General features: G+C 29.8%; 1 protein-coding gene across 1 annotated transcript in view; it reads left to right on the top strand.

The window, feature by feature from the left end:
• The first annotated feature begins 650 nt into the window (after positions 1-650).
• The window catches only part of LOC120072751 (fatty acid amide hydrolase-like), a 57,123-nt gene continuing 33,165 nt past the window's right edge, over positions 651-24,608 (top strand). The window contains exons 1-2 of the mRNA XM_039025230.2: positions 651-998; positions 3,849-3,958. Of these exons, the coding sequence (XP_038881158.1) occupies positions 899-998; positions 3,849-3,958 (210 nt within the window). The 5' untranslated portion in view covers positions 651-898. The remainder of the gene's footprint in view (positions 999-3,848; positions 3,959-24,608) is intronic.

A 24,608-nucleotide genomic window follows, 5' to 3' on the forward strand; every position in this document is an offset into this window, starting at 1 on the left:
AACATAAAACATATCTAATAGTGGAGATATGTTTGAAAAGGCGCCACGTCATTTGCCCTTTTAAATCTCATAATTACTTTTGTCTTTCTTTTAAATACTTACAATTATTCGGATTCAAACAATATAAAAGATTATTTCACTAATTACAATCTTTTAAAATTATTTTTCTATATACTAGAAATTTCATGTGCTTCAATCACAAGTATCATTTGTTATGACATAAACAAACCAACAAGTAAAGAATAAATAACAAGACGAAGAATGACACACCGATTTAGCGGTTGATTAACTATGTGGTTAGCTATACGTTCATGGGCAAAGTAAGAAGTAGTTTCATTATCTTAAGAAGAACGCAATACAAAATACATAAATTGAATGATGTATGTATAGGTTTATTAAGAGAAGTTTAATCTCACTATAACTTAGGTTTCATGTGCTTCGTCACTCATTGCTAGCTCCATTAAACGTTAGGGGCTAATAAGGAAAAAATGGAGGAAGAGTAATTAAGTAATTATTAATACATTGATTATTAACCTTATGGGCTAGCAAAAGTGGAAAGTAGAGGAAGTAATTATTAATATATTGATTAAGGTCATTAATTTCCAACCAACCTAAACTTACCACAATAATCTTTAGTGAACAAAAAAAGAAGGTATCCACATCAACTCCAACCAACCAACCCCTCTCACTTTTTCTCTCTCTTTTTTGCTTAGTTTTCTTCAGCCAAATGTATATATTATATATATATCATACATAACATTTCATTCACTATGTGTTTTCTTGCTCTCTCCGTCCCTCTTCATTTCTTGATTTTCTTAAAGCCCCCTCTTTTGTTCTTCAAAATAATCTGATTCTTCATTCTTGAGGCCCCTATATTTTGCTCATAATTTACACTACAATGGGTTTCTTCAATTCTTGTGGGGTGGTTTACAAGCCTGCCAAAGATGTTGATTTGAGTCCCACAAGTTCTGAATTCTACCTCAAAGCTCATGTCAAAGGTATTCTATTTTCTCTCTCTCCTTTTTTTTTTTCTTCTTCTTTTTGTTCACTTGTGTTTGGTAGCATTTCCAATGAATCCCAATTTCAAGTTTTCGATTCCTATGTTTCGTTTAGTCAGTTCAATCCATCATCACGGTTTGATATATTAGTCTGTGTATTTTTAATATTTTTCTCTCCTTGGTATTTTTTTTCTTTTTGGTTAAAATAATTTCTGGTTCCTAGACTTTTTATAAAAGTAACAATTTAGTCTTTAAATATGTTAGTAATGATTTAGTGTTTGCATTTTCATATTTGTAACAATTTAGTCCTTAAACTTTAATAAATAATAAATTTTATGATATTTATACTTTATAATTTGTAATAATTTAATCCTTATTCTAACGATTAAAAAATATATATATTTATATAAATTATAAATAAAAAGTTATTATGTAATAAAAATTGACACGATAGAGATTATTAAATTCTTATAAATTTCAATGTATTAAAATTCGAGAGTAAACTATTTCAAATTTAAAAATATAAAGATTAAATGTTTTAACCTTTTTTTAATGTTTTTCTTGCCAGCCAAACGTGGCACAAATATCGAGGAGTATTTTTTACTTTTAGATTTATTTATTTATTTATTAATAATTTTGCTAGTTTTTGGTATTGAAATGCTTTAAATTCTCTGAGCTGTCAGAAAGTAGTTACCCAATTGATATGCATATTTGTCTCTCCAATGCCTTTAGAACGGGTAAAATCGTAATTGTAAACTTCACTTCCGCGGCAAAATTACTAAAACTACCATTATTACATGTAAGAGAAATTTTAATATCTACACACCTTGTGTATCTCAACAATTGATGGCCAAACATAGGTGTATCCCTCAAATATTGTTCTTACTATTATTGAAATTTAGTTTGATAATTTTCTTTTTTTGAAATTTATGTATTTTTTTTTATTTTTTAATTTTGATTTTTACGCATGTGTTAAGAAAAATACTTTAGATTCGAGTTACATACTAAAAACAAAAAGTAAGACCATGAAAACTATTTTATAGGCCATTGCATAATTATTATTATTTTTTATTTTCTATTTATTAAAAATTAAACTTATAAATACTACTTTTGTTTATAATCCTTTTAAATATTATCCAATTTATATTAATATTTTCAAAATCAAGAAAAGTTCTAAAAACTATCTTTCTGTTTTAGTTTTTAGATTTTGACTAAGAATGTCAGTACACCTTTGAGAAATATGAAAACCATGGATGAAAATTGGGAGAAAACAAGCATGAATTTCTAATACTAAAAACAAAATTGTCACCAATGAAACCTTAATTTTTAAATTTTTGTTTGGTTTTGAAAAAATTAATAAAAAGTAGTTAAGAAAACAAGGAAAATTGTGAGTTGAACTATTGTTTATAAATTTACTTTTCAAAAACCAAAAATTAAAAATCAAATTGTTATCAAGCAATATCTAAATAATATATATTTTATATTATGGATCGTATATTACTTTTAAATGCTTCTTGTTATATGACAAACAATGTATTGAGATAATATGAAAAATGGTCGTATAAGAAATTGATTGTCTCTAATTCCATTCTATAAATTTTTTTGTTTTATGCTATGCACTTTTTACAAACGGTTTCAATTATGTTCACGAAAGTTTATGAGCATAAATCGATCTTTTTTTTCTTTTTAAAAACTAATTTTTGTTTTTTTTTCTTAATTTGACCGGAAAAGAAAAGAGTTATAGTAAGAATATTGTTGCAAATAAAAAAGTAAAAATAAAATCAACAACTTTAAGGTTCTTTATTTTTTGTTTTCATATTTTAAAATTAAACTTATGGATACTACTTCTACTTCTAAATTTCTTTCTTTATTATCTACTTTTTACCAATGATTTATAAAACAAGTCAATTTTTTAAAACTAGAAATAGTAGCTTTCAAAAGTTATTTTTGTTTTTGGAATTTGCCTAAGAATTCATTCATTATACTTCAAATCGTTGTAAGAAATGTAGATGAAATAAGCTTAAATTTCAAAAACAAAAACAAAAAACTAAATGGTTACCATACAAGACCTTAATTATTACTTTGGATTCCCTTTGTGTTAAAGTAGGAAAAAGAGGGAGATCCAACTTTTAACGGATAAGAAACCTTTTATCTATTATACCATGAAGTTAACTATATTATAGTTAATCATATTAAAATTAAAAATCACTTTTCCTCAATTTTAGTTAAAGTAACATTTTAATCCCTGAACTTTTTATTGTAACGATTTAGTCTCCATATTTTTAAATTTATAACGATTTAGTCTTTGAACTTTAATAAGTAACAATTTAGTTTCTATACTTTAAAATTTGTGATGAATTCGATCTTATTGTAAAAATTATTCTTAAGATTTTATTAAATTTCTTACACATGTAGATGACTAAATTGATTGAAAATCAATTTTTTATAAACTATAAAAATTAGGTCCTTACATAATACAATTCAACACTTTTTTAAAGAGGTTTATAATAGGGACTAAATCGTTATAATTTTTAAAATATAGATACTAAATTGTTAATTATTAGAATTTAGGAACTAACTTGTTATAAATTTAAAAATACAACGACTAAAGTATTAATTATTAAAATTCAGATATTAAATTGTTACTTAAAAGTGTAGATGCTAAAAGTAATTTTTAATCAAAAAGTAATATTCTTTTATCTTACGCATGCACATGCATGTCCACACGCAAATATATATATATATATACTAGTTATTTTGTAAGAAAGGTTATAGTTGGAATTAATTTTAGAAAAATACATATTCAAATTTTTGCTTTTTGTTGGATTTTTTTTTTTTTTTAATAAAAAGCTCCTCGCATGGTTGGGATTGTGGTGAAAATATTTGCATGGGTTCTAGAAATGAGGATTTTGGGGAGCATGCTCTTATACGTTCTAAAGGCCAATAATCTAATTTACAAGGTACATCTTTCTCCTCTCTCATATTTAATACACCAACCATTTAAATGTGCACATATAATATTGTCATATTTATGATATATGTCGATGAAAATATTAATAAATATAAAATTGATGTGTTGATGTCAACTTCATCGTAAATTAGTTTATGGTAAGAATATTATTAACTCTTTAAGGAATTGTCGGTTTTGGTCAATTTCAATACTTCTTTTTCATCCCATGTTACCATGTGTCTAGAAGTCCACGTGCCTAGAACAGTGACGTCTTCTACTACTACTGAGAGACTTTATGTCATGGATAAGAGGTTAGAGAAGATTAAGTGCATGTTTCGAAGTGATTTGAAATTGTTATAGTAATTTTTGTTATATTCAAAATCCTTTTAAAACATGTATTTAGTCATTTAAAATTAATTTAATAATTCGAAATTGGTTTTAAATGATTAAAAACATATTTAAAAGTGATTTTAACTCTTCTAGAACTACTCTCCAAACATTTTTTAATAAAAATAAAGGAAGATGGAAGAAGAGGAGAGGAGAGAGAGAACTTTATTAAAATTAAAATAAGAACATTGTTATTTTTATTTTAATTAATACTATTTTATTTTTAAAATGCCACATCAATAACTCCGTTAAACAATTAATAATTTCCGTTAATTACGGAACTGGAATTAAGTATATTTACTAAATGTTGTTGACTTAATGGTTTAATTTTGAAAGTTAAGAACTAATTTCACATAAATCTTAAACGGTAGAGGGTTAAAAGTGTAATTTACCCACTGTAAAAATCTATTAAACATCTATAAAGTTTAGAGATGGGACTTAGCATAATTAAAAAAGGTTCTCTTTTTACAATAAATTATGAATTATTTTTTGTCAAAAGTTTGCATATGGTTGGTGACCTTTAATAACTACAATAAGAACTTTTACAATAAAACTTTTAATAAAAAGTGTGACACTTAAACAATTATTAGCTTTTCAATAACATTATTATAAAAAAAAAGTTAATTATTCATTAGATATAGGCACGGTTTGAACATTTGAATGTGTGAAATTCTGGTGGGACTCCTCCAGAGAAAGGAACATAATAAATTGGATTAGCTGGAAAAAGCTAAATAGAAGTAAAGACCAGGGGAGCTTGGTTTTAGAGACCTAATTCGATATTTTTTTATTGTGATATTCGAAAAGTTTGATTGTGAGCATAGTATTAAATTTCTTTCAATGTGTCGATGTTTTGATCGATATTTTTGTGTTTCCATAGGTTCGATATTGATATGAGAGATGAATCGATCTTTCCATTATAGCATTGAAAAAATTGCGAAAAATAAAAAAAAATAAACAATAAAATCTCACTAATGTAAATAGAATATTAATAATATATATTTAAATTTAATTAAAATCATACCATGTTTATTTATTTTTTGAATTTTTTGTTCCTATAATTTTTTTTCTAAAAATATTTCTCGACATCGATATATTATCAATATTTATGCTAACATTGGTTGTGAGAGACCTCAAGAGCTCCTAAGAAATTATTAAAAAGAAAAAAAAATTAGAGAAGGAGCAAAGTAATAATGCAAATAAATAAATATAGTTACTCAAAAATTTTAAATAAAATATAAGTTAATTTATCGGAAAAAAAACGTGTGGTTGGTTTCAGTTTTTTTTCTCAAAGTCGATAGTACAAATATTATGTCAGTTGAGTTATATTCTTATTGGCATTCGTTTCAATTTTATCGTTAAAGTTTTTGAAAGTGCCATTTTTTTTAGAAAGGTCAATTCTGTTCTTGTTTTTCAAATTTGTTGCAATTTAAAGTAAAATTGAAAGTTTTAAAATATTATTGATAAAATTGAAATCAACTACTTACGTGAAGACATTTTTCATATAATTTAGTTGGTTTTATTTTCAACCCTAATTTACGTAATTTTTTTTCAATTTTAACATTAACCCCTCAAAAGTTTCCATTATAATCCACAATGTTAATGAAAGTCGTTTTGGTAAATTAACAAATGGGAGCAAAATGAAACCTTTAAAATTTAAAAACTTAAACGAAAACAACCACATCATTGTAGACAACTTATAAAGCTTAATTATCCAAAAATATAAAAGGAAATAAATATTTATTGCATTCTGGAGAAAATGTTTAGTACTTACCATATCAAAAATTTTCTATTATACTTTGATTCATTGTTTGCCATGATAGTAACATTTAAGAATTATGTGGGTCCACAAAATAAATAAATAAATCATTTAGTTACGTGTCAAATAATGAATGGAAGGAATTGGTACTACTAGATTTTTTTCCTTACATTTTATGTTATGTTTGTTGAATGAAAAACTGTGACTAATCACAAATCACCATGTCATTTCTCAAATTAATGACAAAATTACAAATGATCAAATTTGAGACTAATTAAAAGCGAAAGCATAAGCTGGTGGAGAATCCTGATGATACCACGTCTTTTTGTCGTTGGATCAAATAAACTAATTTGATCCAATTTAGTATTAATATTTTGACTCAGGTCCATTTAAGCCCAAAATAATAAGCTTAATTTGGCCCAAATGTCAACCATGCCTAAAATCTAATTAATTTGACCAAAGAATCAAGTTTGTGGACCAACCAAGCCCAAGTCACATGGTCTCATGGGAACTCTGTAAATAAAGGAGTTCTCCTTCATTTGAAGGGTCATTAGGAATTTTAGACCCCATGGAAGCTAGAGAGAATTCTCTCAACTATTAAAAGACTCCCTAAGCTCCTGAATTTGAATCATATTTGACTATTAAAGTCCTTTAAAGACACAAGCATTCCTCTAAGCTTCAACTTCAAGAACATCTATACGCTCCGCTTCCTCAAATTAAGTCTACGCATTCAACAAAGATAATCAAAGGATCAAATATTAGAGATTCAACAACATCCACATAAAAACAAGTTCAACTCCACATCCACATTAAAAAAGCATTTTAGGGTATTGATTTCGTTACAAACTTCATTAGATAATACTTAGATCAATCACAAATTTATGTATAACAATTTACCTAAGTCTCAAAACTGAGGTCCAGATTATTATCTTTCGAAAACAATCTTTTCTCATGCAGTCCTAAATGATAACTAACCTCCTGATGTCAAATTAAAATTTAGACATTAAGTATTGTCATTAACAACTTTTGCTATTCCCTCAGCTATTTATATGAAAGGTTAATAGCAATCCAATGTTATAGATTCGGTTAAACATATAATCTATCAAACTGAATATTTAATCTAACATCATTGATGGCCAGTCAATAGAATTTAATAACAATAACATTGAAAGGCATAAAGTCTACAATTCCATGAAATCACAAAGTATTAAACTAAATTCATAAGTAATTTATCAACACCCTAAAACAAGAGAATCTAGCCACTTATGATTCTCAAACACATATTTGCATACAATTTTGACAAAATTAAAGTAGAAAAAAATAAAGAACCAGAAAAGACAACTATCATAATGCTCTTCCTTTGACTGAAATTGCCAATCTCCTCTTGGTCAGCATTTTGGGAATTCGAATGGTCTTCACAATAATTCTCCATACTTTCTAACTTTTCTTGGGATATCCAAATATATAGAAGATAGAAATATAGGGGATAAAATCTTTCCAAAATTAGCAGATTTTTTAATTATGGAAAGGCAGTGCTACGCTCGCAGCAACATAGTTACGCTAGTCTGATATTGTCGTAGCGTAAGGCTACGCTGATCGTAGTGTTGCGATGCTGCATTGGATGCCCAGCTACTGCCTTCAGACATAAAGGGTTGAGGATCGCAACGGTCCTTGTTACACTGCTTCTAATGCATGCACGAACCTCTTTCGTTAACTTTGTAGTATTGCAACGTTACACTATAATGTTGCTATACTCCAATTAGAGCAACTACTATCTTCTAGCATAACAAGGTAGCATTGTAATGCTCTGCATTACGTTGCCTTGCCCTTTGATTCTTGGACATTTTCCTTTGTTCTCTTTACTCTCTTTAATCCATTGCTTGGTTTTGACTTCTTTAAGCATATTTTTGGTCCTTTTTAGCTCATTTTGTGTATAATTTAATTTTCAATCATAAATTCTAAAAATCGTTAGCAAACAAGTTAAATCTTATAATAATATATTAAAAAGGCATCACAAACCTAAAGGCAAATAATGCACATTTTGTGTGCATTTTACCACCCAAAACTTAAAACTTTGCTAGTCCTGAGCAAAGAAGAAATAAGAAAATAGAAAAGTTTTAAATAAGTGTGCTAATGATTCATGTCTCAAAGAATATCTAGTTAAAGACTCAATCAGAAATGTTCAAGCAAGTTTATCACTCAACCATGTCCAAATCTAATCATCTCCCATGTGTGTGTGCAAGTCACATTCAATTCAAAATACAAGAACTAAAGTTAGGTTCAAGAAAACTTCTCCAGTATTCCCACCAATCATCAAGCATCCACACATTTCAAGAAAATAATATGTCCACTGAGGTGGCTTTATTATAATCCTGAGTCTTAAACTTATATCATTTTACCTAAGGGTATTAGCTTTCACACATTCACTACAGGAAATTGTACCTAATCAATTCCCAAGTATTCTAACTGATCACAGGAAACACAACTCTTTTTACCCCCATCCATGCATACATTACAAGTTTAAACAATCAAAAGGTATTTCTTTGAAGCACATGATAATGAGTGATCACTTTTTTTTTTCCAAAGGCAATCATAATGTTCTTATCTTTTCCTCTTAGTCTAACATTACAAATCATCATACACATCAACCCTCTAATCGGTGGGACTTTTTGAGGTGACAACTAAATACACTTAACATGATTCTACTTTTAATTAAAGTTTTTAAATTGAAGTGACTTTGTGCTCATGATATGAGAAACTCAAATAGGGACATAGATAGATCATACTTCAAGATATTATTATCCTATTTCCACTATAAATCATTCAACATGCATATTCAAATTTCATCCTTGATGATCAACATCAACAATAGACAACAAAGAACCAATCAAATATCCTCAATTCTCAATAAGTTTTTTTTTTAAATTTCACCAAATTTTCAAATAACATGCATATTTATCAATAAAACCAAATCAACATGCATAGCAGGATAAAACAAACAAACACAAAAGTACGAAGAACACCTCTCATCTCAAACTTAGAAATTTGCATTGTCCTCAATGTAAGAAAAGAAAAAAGCACAGAAAAACAAGTCTGGGGGCATGCGGAAGTCCACCAAACAAGCTAGTGGAAAGAGTACTTTTTGTGTTGAACATATACCCTGAAAAATATAAGAACAAATGAGTGACTCTCAGATTTTTTAAAAGAACACAACTAAAGTAAATTACTGAAAGAAAATAAAGAATGAAATAAATATTGGGTTGCCTCCTAGGAAGAGCTTGGTTTAATGTCTCATAGCTAGACGAGGCTTATTCATCATGTCAGATCCCATGGTGGTTTAGTTCTATCATTCATGCCTCCACATCCTGAATCAAATTATCATATCCATGTCTAAAGGATAAATTATCTTAACAAACATTAAGAGGATCATCAATCATATAATCATGGCCAAAGGAATCAACAGATTTACCATTTCTACTCATATAAAATGACATGGGAGGTAATACAAACTCATGTTTAATAGGGTTCTCATCTTTTCTATCTCCCGTGACATGTACTTACCTATAGTACAAGGGATAGTACTTAATAGGATTCTCATATTTTCTATCTCGTATCACACAAAGCTTTAGCAACAGTCAGTGACCCTATAGTATAAGGGATAGTAAAACTCCTTGGATCTTTGAGCTTTTGTGGTAACTTTTTCTTCAGCAAATCACGACATTCTTTAGTCAAACCAATCATGTCACACCCTCTCCTAGATTACCTTCTTAATTCATGAGAGAATGTGATGGCAACCGTTATCAACCCTTTTATAGCACCCACTGCCCATCTGGATTTCCATAACCTGCTTAAATAACCCTTAATACAAGATAACACCACAAACAACCCTCAACATCATGTCTATAATAAACTGAGTAACAAGGGTTCAACACACAATGCATACATACATATCTACCAATTCAAAACCTAGTGGGGCCCAACACATCCACCTTACTAGTCCCTAATATGTACATGACATCAGTACAGACATAACCAAGATAAACACCTAGCTTCTCTTTTCCTACTTTAAGCTTAACTTGTACTTTCAGTGGCAGAGTAGCAACACAACTATCTTCTGGGGAGTTGACCACTACCTGGGGAAAAGGAAAATATTTGAAAAAAATAAGCTACTAGCCCAGTGAGTGACTATTTGAAAACATATATAGTGAATACCAAACGAACTCAAACTTAAAACTTTTAGAATTAAAACTACTGAAACTCATTTAAACAATAGGATCCTTAGTTGAGAGAGAACCCTTTTTCTCAATCCTTTAACGTTAATCCTTAGTTGGTGTGAAGTAATCTCAACACAACCAACATTAACTCTACCTATATGCACATGGTAATAACTAAGTACCGTCATACCTTAGGTACTAGGGCCCGAATACTTTCTTAAAGTCCTTCAGTATCAAGTTCATCATCAAAGTGTGGGTTTAAGCAAGCTAACAAAGGAAGAATTCAGGATCATTAAGCACTCTAAATCATTAATTTTAGCAATAAATTAAGAATATTCATACAATATGAAGTGGGTTTCAGAAATACCTTTGATGAACTCCTTTGATCCACGAAATCAGTTTCAATTACTACTCCAAAAGCTTGTGGACCACCAAAGAATCTTCCCTACTATTCTCTAGGACTTTAGATTGAGTTGTGGGACTCAAAATGAGTTGAAATTAAAGGGAATTATGAGCAGAAGTTTTCTGGTTTTCCGTTAGAAGAAGAAGAAAAAATTCTTCAGCATCTCAGCCTTTCAATTCTCAATTTCATGGCCTAATTTCAGCTGATTGGTAGTGGTTTTATTTAGATCAGCCATGCAATCAAGTTACATAACCAATTGGCACCACCTACTTAATTTTTGTAATGGAATTGGATGACTAAAGTGGGATAACCCCACTTATTTGAAAAAAAAAATTTCAAAATCAATTTAATTAAAATTTATTGAAATTCAATTTTAATTTATTTTTTCAAAAATTAAATTAAAACAAAATTGATTTTTAAAATTTGAATTTTTACAAAATTCAAATTTTCAATTTTAGATTTAATTGATTTAATTAATTAAACAATTTAATTAATTCTATTAATTTAGTATCAAATATTAAATTAATTAAACATCAATTCAACAATCATGAATCCAAATTCATGTAATTTGATATTCAAATTAAATTTAAATATCAACCTATTCTCCAATTTTGTTTAATTCAATAATTAAACATGTAATTATATTGCATATATTTACTAATTCCCTTAATTTGAATTTGAACGTTTCAAATTCACCCATCATACTATTCTAAGGTTTATTCCGTTTGGGAGCTAGTAGGGGGGCCTAATGACCTACAAATCATGGGCTCCAACGATCCAAGATTAACTGACTAAACTCTTTAACCTAATTAACCACCATTTGTTAAGTACTGGGTTACTCTACTAAAGCACAGTCGTTGCACTCCCCTCATTGTAGAATTATTGTGTCCTCTCAATATAACCATCATTAGTAAGTTAACCCTTTACAGGTTGTATGTAATAACAACTGGGTCAATAACTGTTTTACTCCCAAGATTACCTCTTGTTTCTTAAGTTCCACTGATCCTCCAATGAACAATTGGTTTTTTGATCCAATCAACAAACTGAGTCCCCCTCGAGCCAATGAGAGGGTAGTTCTTGTTTAAGACCCGGAGTCAGCACTTAAGAAAACAACCTCTCTACTATCCCTAAAAGTGGGTAGGAGCGAATTCCATATTGCACCATATATCCCCAGCTATCTACCCGGTCTTGCCCCTGAAATGGGAGGCTTATTAAGCCGGCACTGTTGAGTCAACCCTCACCCATGCAAAACTAAAGATAATCCCGAATAAACAGGAGTTCATAGTTAACTCATGATTAAGGTTAAGTTACCTAGGTCATCTCTTTGAACTAGTCAGTCTTAAACTGTAAACAACGTTATAAAGTAAGAGTGACTTATTTCTTGATCTGATCTTATACAGACTCTTTACATAGGACGCCCCCACTCCTCATGTCACCACATGAACGAATCAGGATCACTTCGTTTGTAGTACTTTACAACAAATTGTAACAACTATAGAGTGGGCCGCATCTGATAGTGTTACAAGAATAAGGTACCCAACCTTATTCGTACACTATAGATCATTTTGGCTATTTATTCGAACCTGATCCACTCTTATGTCTCTACATGAAGTTCAAGTACTCATGTAATAGTCATGGATCTTAAGTTTATTAGATTTATTTCTAAAACGAAATGAGCATTTTATATATTCAATAACTACTTTATTGAATCAAACTTCAATAACATCTTTAATGATTAACAAAATAAGTTTATTGTTTACAACGAGTTTTAGGATATAAACCCCAACACAAAGCATGATAAAGCTTATTCTTGCAATAAAATCATACTTTGAAAGCATAAGTAAGCTAAAATCATGTGTCAAAATGTTTCCTTCACAAGTAATTAACATCACATAAAGAACCAACTAACGCATGCTTCCTGAAACATAAAGGGTGGAAAAGACTTAAATCATGCTTTCATAGAATCCTTTTGTACTTAAGCATGTGTTTTAGAGCACATTTGAAAACTGGTTTGCTTGGAAACATGGCCTAAATGATTAGAAAAACTGAGTGTGAATTTCAGATTAAAATAACATTTTAGGATGTTGATTTCGTTACAGACTTCATTAGATAATACTTAGATCAATCATGGAATTATGCATAATAATTTACTTAAGTATATAAACTAAGGTCTGGATTATTAAAAAAATCTTTTCACATGCAATTCTTAATGATAATCAATGTTGTGATACCAAGTTAAGATTCATGGCATTAGGTATTGTCATCAACAAATTTTACTATTCCTCTAGCTATTTACATGAAAGGTTAATAGCAATCCAATGTTATAGATCTAGTTAAACATACAACCTATCGAATTGAATATTTAATCTAACATTCATTGATGGTCAATCAATAGAATTTAATAACAATAACATTGCAAAGCCTAAAGTTCTACAATTCTATGAAATCACAAAGTATTAAACTAGATTCGAAAGTAAATTTATCAACACCCTAAAACAAGTGAGTCTAGCCACTTGTGGTTCCCAAACACATACGCATACAATTTTGACAACATTAAAGTAGAGAGAAATAAAGAACCAGAGAAGATAACTATCGTAATGCTTCTCTTTTGATGGAAATCTCCAATCTCGGTCGACACTTTGAGAATTCGAACGATCTCCACAATAATTCACCCCACTCTCTAACTTTTCTTGGGCAAACTCACTCTTTTTAGGTCTAAAATTAGGTCAGAATTTTCCCTTGAGTGTTTAGGGATGTCCAAATATATAGAAGATGGAAATTTAGGGCATAAAATCTTTCAAAAATTCGCATATTTTTTTAATTAAGAAAAGGCAAAGTCGCTACGCTCTACAACAGCATAATTATGTTGGTCTGATGTTACCATAGCATAAGGTTAAGCTGATCATAGCATTGCAATGCTACATCGGATGTGTAGCTACTTCCTTCAAGCGTAAAGGGTTGAGCATCGTAACACTTCTTGTTATACTGCTTCGGACGCACGTGCGGACCTCTTCTGTCAAACTTCGTAGCATTGTTACACTTCAATTAGAGCAGCTACTGTCTTCTAGCGTAATGGTGCAACTTGTAATGTTATGCATTACGCTACCCTACTCTTTTGATTCATGGAAATTTTCCTCTCTTCTCTTTACTCTCTTTGGTTTATTGCTTGATTTTGACTTCTTTAAGCATATTTTGGCCCTTTTTAGCTCATTTTGAGTATAATTCAACTCTCAATCATAAATTTTGAAAATCACTAGAAAACACGTCAAATCTTATAAAAACATATTAAAAACCTTCCTAAATCTAAGGAAAATAGTGCACATTTTGTGTGCATTTTAGCAATCTTGCCCAATTCTTTAGATTTTGTCTTTCAGCATCGAGCCTAGCATTGTGCATCGTTGCAATGCTAGGCCATATAGTCATTTTCATCATTTTCTATCCTTTTTGGTTTGTTGCTAAATTAGGACTCCAAATGGTATGTTTTAGCTCTTTTTCACTCCAATGCTCAATTCTATCTCTTAGATACTTGAAACCTATAAAATCACCAAATAAACACATTAAACCTAAGTACAAGTCTAAATTAAGCTGAGCAAGATAACACATGTCAGGTGTTATCACACTCATGACATGGAGCTGAGCATTGTCAACAGGAGAATTAAGGATTTCTTAGACCATTAAGTGAAAAAGGATAAGAAGGAAACCAAAAGCACTAAAAAGACTGTGAAGAGTGCCACAATAGAATCTATGGTCATTAATACAACCCTCTTGAAATTTTTCTCAAAAGGAAAAGAAACAAAATTTAAGAAGATACATGATGGAGGGGAGAGACGTCACTTAAATTTAGGGGGATGATAGGAAAAATTTTATCCATTTCTTGAATCTGATATTCCAAACATGCTAGAGCAATTACTAGAGAACCAACTTATTCAGCTGTTGGAATGCAAATGACCAGAACAATTAGGAAAAAATTAACGATCCTAACTACTACAAATATCACTGGGTCGTTAGCCATCTAGTTGAAAAGTGTTTCCTACTAAATAAGCTAATTTTAAGGCTAGCTTGTGAAAAGAAAATCGAGCTAGAATTTGATGAAATAGCTTAGATAAATCATGCCACAATATTAGAAAATTCCGATGTCCAACCACTTGCAGTATTTTATGATTAAGTAGAGAGCATGATTTTATTTGGAACCTTTGAAGACAACCAAAGTCCACCCAAAAGGAGTTGTGCATCTACCAAACTTGTAAAAGATAAAGCAAGACTTAGAAGAAGAAGAAAGAAAGAAAAAAAGGCACGGAAGCTGAAGCATATTTAGAAGGAAGACAAGGGCATTCCTCAACCTTGATGACCAGTAACTTTGGCAGAGTTCCTCTAAAGAAATTTACATGACAATAATTCAAAGAAGTACTAAAAGTTGTTGCATGTCATGCTATCAGCACAATGAAAAGTGAGAATACTCTTGATGTTCATTAGGGGTGGTTGAATCAGAAGACTTTTCGTCCTTCAATTTTAATAACTTGTCATCATTCCCTCAAGTAGCCAAGAGCGCCCTTATTGACATATTATTGGACTCAAATGAATTAAGTGTCCTAGCTTTTGTGACATGCACATACACCTTTGGCTATATGTCTATAGGTTTTTTAAATGAAGATTTATTGTTAGGGTCAAAACCTCATATTAGGCCTTTGATTGTCTTAGGATACATTAAAAGCAAAAGGTTGATCAGATTCTCATTGATGATGGATCAACGGTCAATATAATGCCTAAGTCAAACATGAAACAATTAAACGTTTTTTTATGGAAGAACTGACAAATAGAAAGTTGGTAATTTAAGGCTTCAATCACATTGGCCAACGAGCGGTTGGCATGATACATTTATAACTCATTATTGGTAATCTAAATGCCAACACATTGTTTTATGTCATAGACTCGAGGACCACTTACAAGTTGCTACTATGTCACCTTGGATTCATGGAAATAGAGTGATAACCTCCACACTGCATCAATGCTTAAAATTTTATCAAGACGGTATCAAGAAGATTGAAGAAAACTCCAACTCATTCTAAAAAAGTGAGTCCCACTTTGTAGACATGAAGTTTTATTTGAAGAGTTATAATGTCAGTTAATTGATTCTTGTGGATATCCCTCTAGTAAAGAGTGGAGATAAACCCAAGCCAGAGCCACAAGTATATGTAAAAAAGGAGTTAAGTGAAGGGGCAAGTACTTTTAAACCTCAAAAGAGTGAGGTGCCCACAAGCCTTGCTTAACCCATGATTTTAAAGTATAAGAATGCTCTCAGCCCTCCTATCATATGCTATGTTCCTTTGCTAGGCATAGAAAGGGAGAGTCACTATTTATAGAATACTCAAAAGGCTTGAAAGTTGGTGACGTTGAGATTTTGAAAGAAAGTTTCATCATACCACTTACAAAGATAATTGAACAAGATGTTCAGAAATCAAAAGTATACTTAAAGAAAGCATATTTGTTTGAAAGGCGGACAATATATGAGTTTTATTCTAAGGCTTATAATTTGTTGCCAAAAGCAAGTCATGACCTCACAACTCACATAAAGTTCAATAATCTAAAAATCCATGAGCAACTTGAGTTTTTCTTTTCTCAAAAGAAGCTTTTGCAAGAATGGTATGTCACATCTGCATCGAGAAAATTACTTACATATAAATTGTTTGACCCAATTCGCATAACTAGAAAGGGTCAGGCAAAAGTGGTTGATAGCAACCATAAAACAGAAAAAAGAAGTTGATTACTGAAAGAGAAGAGAAGAAAAGATTTTTTTTTTTTTTAAAAAAAAAACCCTCAGTATTCAATCGCATTAGACCCCTTGTTGCATGTGCCTTAGTCTTCAAAAGATAAGGCATGACTAAAATAGAGGAAGAAATTCAACATCCAACACCCAACTCTGTCTGATGCTCAACCTTTTGAAGGTTAACTATGCCTTCTGAAGGAAAAGAAGACATTTTTCCAATTGTAGTGGTGATACGACCATCAACCTTCGAAAGATTAAGTGTAACTACAAAGAAGAGTGAGGGCCTACCTCGCATGTCAATTTTTTATCGTCTTACCTGTGAAGGCACCAAGAATCATTCAAGCAAGAAGTTTTCTTATGAGATAAAGGGTGAAGGAGAAATCCATAGCACTATTCATTTACAAATGAAAAGAAAGCCTTTCGTTACCCTCAATACAAGCAAAAGCTCCTTGAAGGTAAAAAGACACGATGTTGTTTTCACTAATCCTAAAAATAAAAGTCTAGAACAAGAAGAAGGTGAAACTCTTGTCACCATATCACCATCGCCAAAGAGTCAAATAATGAAGTATCCTAAGAATATGTGAAGGAGGCTTCACTTCCATTTGAAGATGGTGATCAATCCATGGTGGACAAACTCAAAGACGTAAACTTGGGTACAACGGAAGAATCACACCAAACATTCATTAGTGCATCTTTTACTTCTGAGGAGGAAAACAAATATATGAGTTTACTTGCTAAGTATAAGGACATTTTTTCTTGGTCAAATAAAGAGATGTTGGGACTTGATCTAAAAATAGTAGTCCATCATCTTGCAAACAGATAAGGGTATCTACCAATTAAACAACCTCAATGATGTTTTCGACCAAAGGTTATCCCGCAAATTGAAGTTAAAGTCAATAAGTTGATTGAAGGAGGATTTATCCATGAGGTAAAATATCCAATGTGGATATTCAATATTGTTCACTTATGAAAGAAAAATGAACAATTTTGGGTCTACATAGACTTACGTGACCTATGCATGCCCAAAAATGACTTTCCATTGTCCATTACAGAAAACATGATTAATGAAATAACTGGGCACAAGGCCTTATCCTTTATGGATGGGTCTTCAGGATATAATCAAATATGGATGACAGTCGTAGATAAGGAAATGATGGCTTTCCATAATCTAGAGGGACTATATTGTTACGAGGTAATGCCCTTTGGATTGAAGAATGTTGGTGCTACTTACTAGTGCACCATGCAAAAGGTTTTTGATGACATGTTGGATAAACATGTCGAGTTTTATGTTGACAATCTCGTGGTCAAGTCCAAGAAATGACAAGACCACCTAAAGGATTTAAAAGTTATGTTTGATCGCATAAGAAAATAATAACTAATGATGAATCCTTTAAGTGAGTGTTCGACGTAACCTGAAGGAAGCTTCTTGGTGACATGTTGGATAAACATGTCGAGTTTTATGTTGACAATCTCGTGGTCAAGTCCAAGAAATGACAAGACCACCTAAAGGATTTAAAAGTTATGTTTGATCGCATAAGAAAATAATAACTAATGATGAATCCTTTGAGTGAGTGTTCGACGTAACCTAAAAGAGGCTTCTTGGTTTCTTCATAAGGAATTAAAGGATGGAGATAGACCAGTCAAAAATTGGTGTTATTTAGAAGATGTCAAGACCTACAAATTTACATGAATTGAGAGGCCTCCAAGTTTGTCTGACTTATATTCAGAGGTTTATTTTCAATCTAGCTGGTAGGTGCCAACCATTCCAAAGGCTAATAAGGAAATGGGAAAGTTTTGAGTGAGATGAGGCTTATCAGAATGCTTTCGATAGTATATAGAAATACTTGCTTAATCCCTCTGTTTTAGGTGCACCCTAGCAGACAAACCACTAATATTGTACATTACTATAGAGGAAAGATCGTTCATGTCATTGTTGGCATAAGAAGAGGAGAAAGGGAAGGAACACGTCATTTACTATCTAAATAGTACCTTAAACTAGAGTTGAGATCAATTACTCTCCAATTGAGAAAATATGCTTTGCACCTTTCTTTGATATTGATAAGCTAAGGCACTATATGCAAGATTTCACAGTTCATTTGGTCACTAAAATGGACTCCATTAAGTATGTCTAATCTAGGCTGGTCATATTTGACAACTAGCTAAAGGCGATAAAAAGGGAAGAATTGGCAAACTTTTTAGTAAATCACCCAATTTTATCACATTAGAAGTTATGCAAGGACTCAGATGAAGAAGTTTTTTTCTTTTTTCTTTTTTTTTTTTTTTTTTGTTAAAATTACAGAGTCTTAGACCATGTACTTTGATGGTGCAGTGCAATGGAGTAGAGCAGGGGCAGACATCGTCCTCAACTCACCCGAGAAATATTTGTTGTCTTATAGTTTTACACTTGGTAAATTATGCTTAAACCATGTCACTGAGTATCAGGCCCTAACAACTAGTCTCCAGATGATGTTGAAAATTGGAATATCGTACATAGAAATTTATGGTGATCCAAAGTTGATAATCAATCAACTTTTACTACAATATGATGTGAAGCATGAAGACTTGAAGTCTTACTTCACCTTTTCCAGACGACAACTATGGGAAAAGTTTGACAACGTGATGTTGGAACATGTCCCAGGTAAAAAAAAAAATGTGCATTGGCACACTTGGCTACTATCTTGACAGCTTTGAACGATGTAACTCTAAATATCTCACTTTGTCAACTGTGGTTATATTGCCAATTGAGATTGAATGTGAAGAAATGAATGCGCTATCAATCTATTTAATCGATGAAGAAGACTGGTGATAACCTATTAAAGGCTATCTTGAACATGGAAAAATTTCGATAGATCCCCGTCGTAAAAATGAGGTGCGAAGGAGAGCAACTCGTTTCATTTACTACAAAGGGACCTTATATTTCTACTCCTTAGAAGGACTCTTTTTTCGAAATAATAGTCAATAAAAGCAATAAAGGAGGCACATTCAGGTGTCTACATACCCATCAATCTTGATCAAAACTCCAGTTTTCAGTTAAAGAGAATGAGTTACTATTGACCTAAGATGATTCAAGATTTAATGGAGTATGCAAAGAAGTGTGAAGCTTGTCAATACCATGTAAACTTCATACATCAACCGCTAGAACCCCTTCATCCAACTATAGCTTCATGGTCTTTTGAAGCTTTAAGACTTTATTTTGTTGGTCCGATAAAACCTAAGTCATCAGCAGGACATTCTTACATCCTATAGGAGTGTATTGCTTTTCAAAGTGGGCTGAGATTGTCTCGCTAATATGGCAGACTTTATATGAACTCAAATTATCTACTGGTATGGTATTCCTCACCAAATTTTGATATGGATAATGGGAAAAAAAAAGTTCTAATAGTTTGATGGGCAAATGGTGTGAAATGTTCAAATTCCAACAATATAAATTGTCCATGTACAATACAATTATAAACGAGTTGACAGAAGCATGCAAGAAAACACCGTACAACCTACTAAAGAAAATCTTATATAATTCAAAGAGAGATTGACAAGAAAAGATTGGTGAAGTACTATGGGCTTACCAAACTACTCATCGTACTCCTAAAAGAGTTAGGCCATATTCTATCGTCTATGGAATAGAAGCTACCATATTCTATCGTCTATGGAATAGAAGCTATTCTCCTATTCAAGAGAGAAATTATATTACTAAGGATGGTTGTTCAAGATGGACTGACCACAGAAGGTAATGCCAAGTTATATCTTCAAGAGTTAGAAGCGCTTGATGAAAAGCAAGTGGATGCTCAACAGGCATTGGAGTGTTACTAAGTGCAAATGTTCAAAGCCTTTGATAAGCACGTGAAGCCAAAGTTGTTCCAAGTTGGTGATCTAGTACTTGTTGTAAGAAGACCTATTATCACAACGAGACATATATGAATCAAGTTTACACCTAAGTGGCACCATACGTTGTTAAAGAAGTCTATACAAACAAAGCGTACAAGATTGTCAATCAAGATGGATTAAGAATTTGCTCAATCAACGGCAAGTCACTTAGGTGAATGACTGCATATTAAAAAATAATATCTGTGTTTTAAACTATATTATGATTTGATCCATGTTCATTATAAGGGTACGTAGGCCGCTTAAAATAAACTTTAAGTTCAATCACATTATCTAATTTTTTTTTTCTTGAACTACGTCATGACCTCATCCTTCTTCGAAGGGTGCGATCAGTTCAAGGTCGAATTTTGTTCATTTCATGTTTAAGTTCAAGCTTTGTTCACCTCATATTCAAAGTTGTACTGTTTTTTGCTTATGGTCTTCAAGTTTAACTCTAAGCTTTATTCACATCAAGATCAAATAACCCAACGTCATTTTTCAATTGCCACATCATAAATCTCGTGTAAATGATGTTAACAAAAAAAGGACTAAAATAAATAGTTTAAGGTCTATTTGGTCAGAGTCTAAAAATAGAAATTTGAAAACAAACAATTCAATGAAAACAAAGTTGCATTCTATGTTTTCATATATGTGTTTGGAGATAGATTAAAAAGTTAGATTCTAATATAAACAATTATTTTAAATGTGTAACTAGTTGTAGTTACCTATCAAATATTAGGTTGACTACAAATTATTATTAATTAATTATGAACATGTTTTATATTAAAAAAATGTATACTTATTATTTTATAATATTATATAATTTATTATACATTACATAATACATATTTTAATTAAAAAAATAAATTAATTTTATTATAACATGGTCTATCGTATTTCTAAATGTTTTATATTTACTTACTAAAATTCTACAATTTAACACTTAAAATCTGAATGCATTGTAAATATATAAATGTTGTTTTTAGAAAATTGTACAGTTTAGATCATAGAATCTAAAAACAGTTTTAGAAACAGAATTCAGATTATCTGCAAAAACACATATTTGTTAAATTCAGTAAATTTGAATACATAAGCATAATTCAAATCGTCAATCAAACAAGATTTAGTCATTAATGCTTGCTATATTTTTTTTTTTTATATATTCCTAATCTTTCAAAATTTAGTCCCAATTCTTCTAATTTATCCCTTTTATTGAATGAAGCACTATTTCACTCAAACTTAAAAACACAATAATGCTTTGTGAATCCAAGAAGGGTATTTTAAATGATGTTACCATACTAGTGACTGGTATGATATTAGGTTTATGCTTTTATCACAACAAGTCATTGCTATATTGTTATGTGTAGTTTTAAAATTTTGTTTTCAGAATTTTGAATTTGGTTAATAATGTAAATATTTTGTTAGGAAAAATGAAAATCATAATAAAGAAAGGTAAACAAACGAGTAAATAACCATAATAAAGAAGGGTAAACAAACGAGTAAATTTTAAAAAATAAAAAAAATCAAGTGATTATCAAATAGGATCTTAATTATTTGCTATTCATGGGGTTTTTGGTTGGGTAATTGTTATAAACGATAAAACTAATGAAAATATAGCAAAATATAGCAAAATATCACTGTCGAGATAGATGTCTATTGTAGTCTATAATTGATAGATAATGATATTTTACTATATTTGTAGATAAGTTGGCTTATTTTTCTTTATTTTCCTTCGTTTTACTTTTTACTTTTTATATATTTGGAATAATTAAATTTTCAAAACTAATTTCAATGGTATGGAAAAATTATTTTTCCTTTTCATTATCTCCCATTTCGAGACATTATTTTTTCTCTCCATCAATTTCCATAATTTTTTTGTGTTTTATTTGATGACCATTTTGATTTTCAAAACTAAATCTATAAACACATCTTTTATATTTTTAATTTTCTTGTTTTTTACGTACTTTGTGAAATCATTTTAAAAATCAAACCAAATTTAAAAAACAAAACCAAATATTTAGCTTTGTTTGGTAACCAATTTATTTTTAAAAATTAAGCCTATTTTCTTTCTATTTCTTACAATGATTTACATTTTTCCTATGTATAATAGTTGAATTCTTAGCCAATTTCCAAATTCTAAAAATAAAATTTTAAAAGTTACTTTTTTTAGTTTTCAAATTTTAGTTTGGTTTTTTAAACTATTGATAAAAGGTAGATAACAAATAATAAATTTGGAAGTGGAAGTAATGTTTGTCGACTTAATTTTCAAAAACCAAAAACAGAAAATGAAATGGTTATCAAATGGGGCAGATTTTTTTGGTCTTTTGTTTTTTAAAATTAAACCTACAAACACTATTTTCATCTCTAAATTTCTTCCTTTTTTTATCTACTTTTTACCAATGATTTAAAAAACCAAATCAAATTTTGATGACTAAAAAAAATATCTTTTAAAAGCTTGTTTTTGTTTTTAGAATATGGTTAAGAATTCAACCATTATACTTAAGAAATATTTAAATCATAGTAAGAATTGGGGAGAAAATTAGCTTAATTTTCAAAAACAAAAAATAAAAGATGAAACGATTACCAAACGAGACCTAAATTGGTTCCTAATTTTTAAATTTGACTTATAATTCAAATATATTCTTAAGAAATGTGTTAACCTAGGAAAAACAAAAGTAAAAAACAAGTATGATTTTATGGAAACATTTAATAAAACCAAAATAATTACCAAAACAGAGTGTCATCATTATTTCCTTTTAAAAACAAAACTTTCGGATCAACGGGTTAATAATATAACATTTTGTTTGATAATATGTAAGGTAGAGAGATTAGATCTTGACCTTAAAGTTGATAGTATAGACTTGATGTTAATTGAGTTAGGTTCGTTTTGACATAGAACTCAAATTGTTGTTAACAAACTTATCTTTCATATTAAAAAAAATAATTTCATGAGAAATTTACTTTGTTTTATCTAAAACTAGTTAAAACATGTGAGATGCACATGGTTAAATTTTGTTATAACATAAGCTTTATAACGAAGTCTGGATATTGAATGAACTTTAAAGTATTTAATTGCGTTGGACATGGTTCAAATTTGTTGAAATATAAAATTTTATGGTGAAATATAAATGTTGAGTGTGTTTTTTTCTATCATGTTTAAATTGTAAATGTTCGACATTAAATTTTAAAATAACACAAATAGAAATGAAAAAAATGAAAATTGATGAATAAGATTAAAATACATAAGGTGTAATTGATATGAAAGTTATAAACTAAAATTTATAAAGGTAGTTTATTACCCTTGTGGGTCATTTTCTTTTGTGAATCCTTTGAATTGATTGGTTTCTAGAGGGAAAAAAATGATGGAATGTTGAATGTCAAATTTATACTCATACATGTTTGTTTCACAAATTTTTCCATAAAATTTCAGATAGACATTCAACATTCTTGTTTATCACACAGAATTTCACTTTTTAAACTTGGAATATTCTTATCTAAGAAATTTTAAATCCCATTTGCCTTGCATAATGATAGGATTTTTATGTCTGAGAGATGAACGGAAAAAAATATAGCCTAATTAATTAATTAATATAAATCATTCATTACTACTAATTGTAATTAATTATTAAAATAGATCTATTATTTAAACCTAATAAATTTCAATTAATACTTTACCGTTAATATTATTTTAGCGATTATTATTAATTATCAATATTTTAATTAATTTATATAATTTAATTATTTTTAGTAATTAATTTAAATAATTTAATTATGTTTAATAAATGTGTAATATAAAAGTATTCATTTAATTTTATTTTAATTGATCAAATAATTAATTAATATAACAATTAATTTAATTGATGGCTACATTAATTGGTCTCTTGCATTTAGTTTTGTAATTATTTAATTTTGGTTTCTATATACAAAATTGGTAAATTGAATACAAATATTTAACTTTTATATATTAATTATCCTGCATATTTAAACATAAATATTAATTATTCTAGACAATTAAAACTCAAACATTAAAACCCCCATATATTTAATATCTATACCCATGAAATAATATCTACGATTCAAATAGATCTTAAGGTCGTTTGATTTAAGTTTTTATAGATATCAAAGAATTAGAATGTTTGGGAATCTAAGAATAATACTGTTAGGAATTAAAGACTAGTGGTTGGTTGTGTCCGAGAATGTTATCCAAATTTTATAGAGAAAAATTATGCTAATTAAAAATTTTCAAGTTAATTTTAATATTGATAAAAATAAATAGTG

This window comes from Benincasa hispida, chromosome 3 (assembly GCF_027475165.1).
Source record: "Benincasa hispida cultivar pf3 chromosome 3, pf3_genome.v1.1, whole genome shotgun sequence".
Lineage (NCBI taxonomy): Eukaryota > Viridiplantae > Streptophyta > Magnoliopsida > Cucurbitales > Cucurbitaceae > Benincasa > Benincasa hispida.